This window comes from Frankliniella occidentalis, unplaced genomic scaffold (assembly GCF_000697945.3).
Source record: "Frankliniella occidentalis isolate FOCC.00 unplaced genomic scaffold, Focc_3.1 Scaffold11, whole genome shotgun sequence".
In the NCBI taxonomy this organism is placed as follows: domain Eukaryota; kingdom Metazoa; phylum Arthropoda; class Insecta; order Thysanoptera; family Thripidae; genus Frankliniella; species Frankliniella occidentalis.
Window position 1 is genome coordinate 1 of NW_026267141.1, and position 6553 is coordinate 6553.

The 6553-nt window shown below is 57.7% G+C and overlaps 2 protein-coding genes across 3 annotated transcripts; both read left to right on the forward strand.

The window, feature by feature from the left end:
• The first annotated feature begins 189 nt into the window (after window positions 1-189).
• LOC113213540 (uncharacterized) lies at window positions 190-3459 on the forward strand. 2 transcript variants are annotated; one of them, XM_052277711.1, is made up of 2 exons: window positions 190-697; window positions 1586-3459. In XM_052277711.1, the coding sequence occupies exon 2, from the start codon at window positions 1600-1602 to the stop codon at window positions 2998-3000; it is 1401 nt and encodes a 466-aa protein (XP_052133671.1). In that variant the 5' UTR covers window positions 190-697; window positions 1586-1599; the 3' UTR covers window positions 3001-3459. The 2 variants fall into 2 exon arrangements, with proteins under 2 accessions (XP_052133671.1, XP_026288432.1); XM_026432647.2 differs by having other exon boundaries at window positions 190-495.
• A 204-nt stretch (window positions 3460-3663) lies between these two features.
• On the forward strand, window positions 3664-5896 carry LOC127752393 (uncharacterized). The gene is made up of 2 exons (XM_052277729.1): window positions 3664-3827; window positions 3932-5896. Exon 2 carries the CDS (start codon window positions 3960-3962, stop codon window positions 5796-5798), a length of 1839 nt encoding a protein of 612 aa, XP_052133689.1. The 5' UTR covers window positions 3664-3827; window positions 3932-3959; the 3' UTR covers window positions 5799-5896.
• Window positions 5897-6553: the final 657 nt, after the last annotated feature.

The following is a 6553-nucleotide window of genomic DNA, read 5'->3' on the forward strand; positions in this document are numbered from 1 at the left end:
GCTGGACAGAGACGGGGAGGGGAGGGGTGGCTCGTTGTGGCTGCTGGGAATACAGTCGGTAGTGACCGCAGGTCCTCCCCTGGGAGGGGGGGGGGGGGCTCAACCCGCCCCTCTGCATTGCGTACTGATATAACACTGACTGCGTGAGAGCGAGGCATGGGCACGAGGGCCAAACAACGATTGAACTTCATAGAGCCATTCCGACGCACCTAAAGCAACGGCTCCAGTCCGTGGGGCATACAGGCCACAGCGCTCCACCCGTTCGCACTTTCGCCGACAGCGAGTCGCGGCGACGCGCGACGCCTGTCTCCCACGGTCACAGTACAGTGACCACGTCACTTCACTCCCAGTCGTTGCCGACGCCAGTCCTGTTCCGTCTTTGAGGTGTCGGTGCGCATTCTAGTCCGGCGTGTGACCTGACCTGCGTCAGATCATCTCTTTTCTCTTCGCCGTGGATCAGATCACCACAGTCAAGTTCTCCAATCTAAACCGAAGGTAGAGGGGTAGAGGCCAGTCCAGAACAGATGACACGGCCCCAGTGAGAAATGGCAGTTGAATCATCGACATCGAGATGTCACCGAAACGGTGTCAAAATGGTGGAATCGGCGTCGAAACTATCTAGTTTTAATATGAATTTCTCACTGCGGAGGTGTCGGAACGCGAAGTAGACGAGTGACGGTGTGGCAGTTTGTTAGAGGTTAGGTTAAAGTGACTTCACGGGCAGAACTCTGAACGCAGGTTTACATTTTCCTGTTATACTGATGAACGTTGCCACCAAGGAATAGCAGTCGAGAATATCAAACAAAACACACTGAGAGAAATGTTTCTTTGCAGCCATCAAAATTTTGACACCCACTAACAAATTTTGTTCAATCCGTCCAGCTTAGTCAACAGGCATCAAAATTTTGGTTGCTGTAACTAAAAGTTAAGTTGCTGTGACTAAAACTTTGATGCCCATGACTAATCCGTCTGATTGAACAATTTTTGATGGCTGCAACAAAACATTTCTCTCAGTGCACCCTATTTTGAGAGGTTCGTTTATGTTCTAAAGCAGCAAAATCAAAATATCCGTCATTCGAAAGATACTAAAACATGTAGCAAATTTCTCAAAGAAAGGTGGGTTACATTTGAAATTTCAAATGCTATACATCCACAAAATAAAGTTACATCCTCTCCCACTTTTCTCTCTGGAGTTTGAATTTAAATTGTTCCGTATTGTATTTATTTATTTTGTGTGATGCGCCCTTTTGAAATCATTTGGTTGTCTTTCTAATACAATGTGTCAATTTGTTTATGTAAACCTGTCTGAATCTAGAGAAGTCAATCTAAAGCCACAATAAGGCAGAGGCAGAACATACCTGCTGTTTACCAGTTGATTCTAACAGGCCCAGCTCATATCAGGAGCTCAGGCCAGGCGCGGTTATATACGCGGAGGGTAGGGGTGACGCCCCCCCGCCCTCCTCACAGCTTCACAGCAATACTTGGCCTTGGCCTATGAATTTTGCTTTAGATTATACCGAGCACTGGACATTTCTATTTTTATTGGTCTCCCCGGCATTTATGCAAAATATCTTCTGCTGTGCAGTGCGCCCGCTCGCCATGTCCGTGGAGAGCCTCGAGCTACTGTCGGACGTCGTGCTGCTGATGGTGCTGGAGCACCTGCGCCAGGACGACCTCCTCGCCTGCCGCCTGGTGTCCAAGAGGCTCGGGCGCCTCGTCCTGCGCCACCGCGTGTGGCGCCATCGGCACCTGTACCTTGACGACTACCGCGCGGGCGCCGTGCTGCGCCTGGCTCCGATTCTCAAGAGTGTGACCGCGGCCGCCCACCGCACCTTGCCGTTGATCACCAGCACGTGCGCCATAAAGGGCTTGGAGCTGCGCGACGAGGTGGGTCACATTGTCAACGCCTCGAACCTCGCCCTGGTGATCCGCGTCCAGGAGTCGCTCGGGCGCCTGAGGCACCTCGTCATCTCTTTCCTCAACCTGGTGACCGGCGCCGACGCGCTCATGAGGACGCTGGCGGTCGTCTCTGACCTGGAGTCGCTCCGCATTGTGGGCTGCGTACCCTCAACGACCCACCGCGTCGTACAGGCGTCGCCTAGCCCATCCCTAAAGGTTTTCCGATGCGAGCTGACCAAGGACTCGGAGTCGTTCGTGAACACCGTGCTGGGCGCGCACGCTGAGACCCTGGAGGACGTGGGCCTATGCTCGGGCGGCTACTTTGGAGTCGGCTACTCCGGCGAGTCGGACACCACGGCGCGCCTCCTCGCCACCATGCCGAGGCTCCAGAAGCTAGAGTGCGAGGCGCTCCCCGGGCTGCAAGCCGTGGCCGTGTGCGCGGCGCTCCATCACGTGACCGTCAACGTGCCTTCCTTCAAGCAGCGCACCATCGAGTGGGCGGCCGAGCTGCTCCGCGCGGGCCCCATGCGCTCGGTGTGCCTCAACTACGACGTCTTCAACTACGAGGTCGGCTCGAAGCTGATCGAGGCCCTGGGCGAGCGCGGGGGCTCCCCGCTGGAGTTCCTGGCCATCATCAAGGTGCCCCAGGTGGGGCCGCTACTCAGGGCGCTGCCCTCGCTGCCCGCCCTACGCGAGCTGCAGCTGCTGGAAACGCCGCAGGACGACGCCGACGAGCTGCTGCGGGGCCTCACGCCCCAGGTGGCGCCTGCGCTGCGGATCCTGGGGCTGACGGCAAGCGGAATAATCATCAGTGGGCTGACGGCGACGGCACGCCGCCGAGTGGAGTGCGCCCACGAGTGGCTGCATGGGGACGGGGTCAAGGCGGCGGTCGTCAACAACCCTCTGCTCCACACTGAGCTCCGGAACACGTCCGCGTGCGGCGATTGCGAGGCGTGCATGCAGGGCTGCCACCAAGAAGTTATGTGGGGCGGCGACCTCGGGCTCTTCTCGCACGACCTCGACAAATGCCCCTCCCCAGAGGACCATATTGATACAGATTCTAGGCGCTCCTGGGTCCAAATTCGAGAAAACGTTGCTTGATTGTGCTGTTTGACTAATAAAGCATTCCGGCAAAGCTGAAAAGAAAGGGAATGCGGGGAACAACAAAACGGAAGTCACTAGCTTTCACATGTTGACGTCCGTTTTCCTGTTGCTCGCATTCTTCTGCATTTCAGCTTTGCTGGAATGCTTTATTCTGTAACGTATTCTTAGTTTCAAATCTGCCATAGTGTCCGTCAGATGTCAAATGAGTTTTTGGAGTTCTGTTGATAGCAGGATACTGCACACTCATTTGATTTGAATTTTGTACTTTTCACCTAGTATTGTGCTTGGTACCCCACTAGTGTTTCTTTTGTTTTGTCCCGCTTGCCTCCTAAACACGAGTACGTAGCCTACAACAGATACATTTTTCTACTTGTTGTGTCGTGCCTACTTTGACTTTGTAAATTTTCTTCTTTATAAAACATTGAATAAATGACAGTTTAGAGACCCGTGCCACGATATCGTTTTCTCTTATTTTCTGTCAAAAGTCCGTTTGAAACGACGGCGTCCTACCCCTACCGCCTGGCAGCGGCACGCTGGGTCCAAGGGCGGGTGAGCCGCGATCCCTCGAGTTACTCTGCACCGCCGCCTGCAGCGCTGCGAACATCAGACCACGCACTCGCCTCGGCACCCCCCCCCCCCTTTCTCAGCAGTGAATGACTGACTCCACTCGAGCCGAGCGTGACTCAGTGTCAGTGCGTCCCCGGACCGGCGCGGCTCTGGTTTGGATCACGTCGCGCATCGCGGAGAGTGTCACTTGTCACTGCGCTGTGGATCCATGGTCAGAGCTCACTGCTCGGCATCCATCCTCAACCTCGCCCATAAAGGTAGAAGGTAGGCCAGTCCACAGGAACTTTGGGAACAGGCTGCGGCCCTTCCTACTCTGCTGCTGTTCGTCGCACTGACGCCCCGGTGACCATTGTCTGCGCAGTGTGCGTGCCCGCCACAGTCCCCCGACCATGTCCGTGGAGAGCGTGGAGCAGCTCCCGGACGACGTGCTCGTGACGGTGATGCAGTACCTGGGCGTGGAGGACGTCCTCGCCTGCCGCCTCGTGAGCAAGAGGTTCGGCTTCATCGCCCTGCACCGCGACGTCTGGCGCCAACGACGGCTGGACAAGGCGAAGCCCTGCGTGTGCGCGGTGCTGCGCCTGGCGCCGTGCCTGGAGATGGTGCCGTACACCAGCAGGATGCACACCCTCGGGCTACTCACGACCAGGTGCGCGGTGGCGGAGCTGGAGCTCACTGTGGAGCGCGATGATCGTAAGGTCGCGCGTGGCCTCGGGGCCGCCGCCGTAGCGATCCGCCAGCAGCAGGCGCTCGGCCGCCTGAGGCACCTTCACCTGGATATCGACAAACGGGTCACTGCCGGCGACGTGCTGCTGAGAACGGTCCTGGCGGTGACCTCTGACCTGGAGCGGCTTGTAGTCGAGGGCATGCCAGAGACGGCGTACTCCGTGCAGCAGCAGCAGCCGTGCACCTCCTCCCTAAAGTACTTTAAGTGCGGAGCTGGCAACTATTGGGGTAAAACGTCCTCTGCAGCCTTCGCCACCGCCGTGCTGGCCGGGCACGCCGCCACCCTGGAGGAGGTGGACCTCGGTAAGGGCATCAATTCCCTCAGCACGTCCCGGCTGCTGGCAGGCATGTGCAAGCTACGGGCGCTCAAATGTGGGATTCTCCCCGAGATGGAGGCTGTGCTGATCGGCCACCTGCAGGCGCTCGGCAGCCTGAGGTGCCTCAAGCTCGATTTTGAGAAAGAGATGCCTGGATCGGACTTACTCATGAAGACGTTACTGGCTGCGACCTCTGACCTGGAGGTACTGGAAGTTGACGGGTCCGTACCGAAGGGAAACTGTTCCATCCAACGGCGACCTAGACCTTCCCTGAAACGCTTCAGATGCACGTCCTCGCCAGCCTTCGTCGACGTCGTGCTGGCCGCGCACGCCGCCACCCTGGAGGAGGTCGACCTCGGTGAGGGCGACAGATCGCACTCGCCCACCACAGCTCGCCTGCTCGCCGACTTGCCCAGACTCCGGTCGCTCAAGTGCGATGCGCCCCCCGGGATGGTGGCCTTGGCGGCGAGCGAGTCGCTGAGGGACGTGTACCTCTACGTGTACCAGCCAGAGGACGACAACGACTACGGGAACGGGGCGGCCACCGAGTACCTCCGCCGAGCCAGCCACCTGCGCAAAGTGTGCCTCGACTCAGCACATCACAACCTGGATGATGGCGAGGATGTCTTCGTCGCGGACCTGATAGACGCCCTGGTCTCTGCCAGACCTGCCGGCCTGGAGGTGCTGGCGGCCAATTACGCCTTCCTCCCCCCGCCCACCGAGGCCCTGGTGCGCGCGCTGCCCTCGCTGCCGGCCTTGCGGGAGCTGGAGGTGACGCATTCGCCGCTCGAGGACGAGCTGCTGCTGGCCATCACCCCCGCCACGGCCCCGGCGCTGCGCAGGATCGTGCTCTCGACAGACGTCGGCGGGGAGACGGAGGAGTGCTTGCACGCCTGGGTGCACAAGAGCTCCGTCAGGGCTGTGCTCGCCGCGAACCCCGACGTCCATATCCAGCTACTCGATCACGACCCGTACTATTCAGGTGACGCCGACCACCTAAGATGTACCTGTCGCGAGCTGCAGCTGGACTGCCACCAACATATCGACTGGCAACGGGCCGGACCGCTGGGCCTTTACTCCCACGAGGTTGACAAGTGCCCCTCTCCAGAGGACCACACCACCGACTCTTACCCATGGCGCCTTTACAGCAAGAGGCGGTACATATTAACGTGGCTTCAAATCCAATGAGATTTTAATTGTATGTCTGCCTATCTGGTGTTGCTTCTGCATTGCTTCAGGTTAATTTGTACTGTAATAAATACTACGCTGTGAGCCGTCATTCAGGATGTAGGGTATCATTTCTCTGTAGAATATCCATTCGAATTCACGTTCCTGATCAACAAGCAGTCTATTTCAGGCGGAATAGGGCATTGTCGCCCCAAGACGCGAGCGAAAACGACATCGCCAGGTCTGGGGAGGTCGGTACACGCGAGGGTACACGCCTTTGCGGTAGGCGAAGTTGAAGTTGAACCTATCGCACAAGCCGGTTGCACCGATGAGAGAGGCTGCAATACCAGGTGGCTGATTCACGCCGCGCACTTCTGTAGTTATGCTGTACCGCATGCATGTGTGCAGGCGGGTTGCCTACTCGCTCGGCTCGTAAGGCGCCATGGACAGGGGCGATAGGCAAGCCCGCCCACACTCGTGCATGCGGTACAGTACACCTAGAATTGCGCGGCGAGAATCAGCCACCTGGTATTAAAAACCTGAAAATGTCAAGACGGGTCACCTGGTCGTCTTTTCCATCAGTATTTTAGCCTTACTAATACGGCACTTCCAGTCAGATCCCCCATGGATCGGTACTACTTTTCTCTTTTTCACTTCCGTAATTTTTCTGTCTCGCGCGCTCTGCTGCCACCACGACGCCACTGGCCTCGAGTGCAAACGCAAACATGGCGCGGAGGGCAGCAGAGGGCGAGCCTCCCCCGTCTCCTCCCCCCACC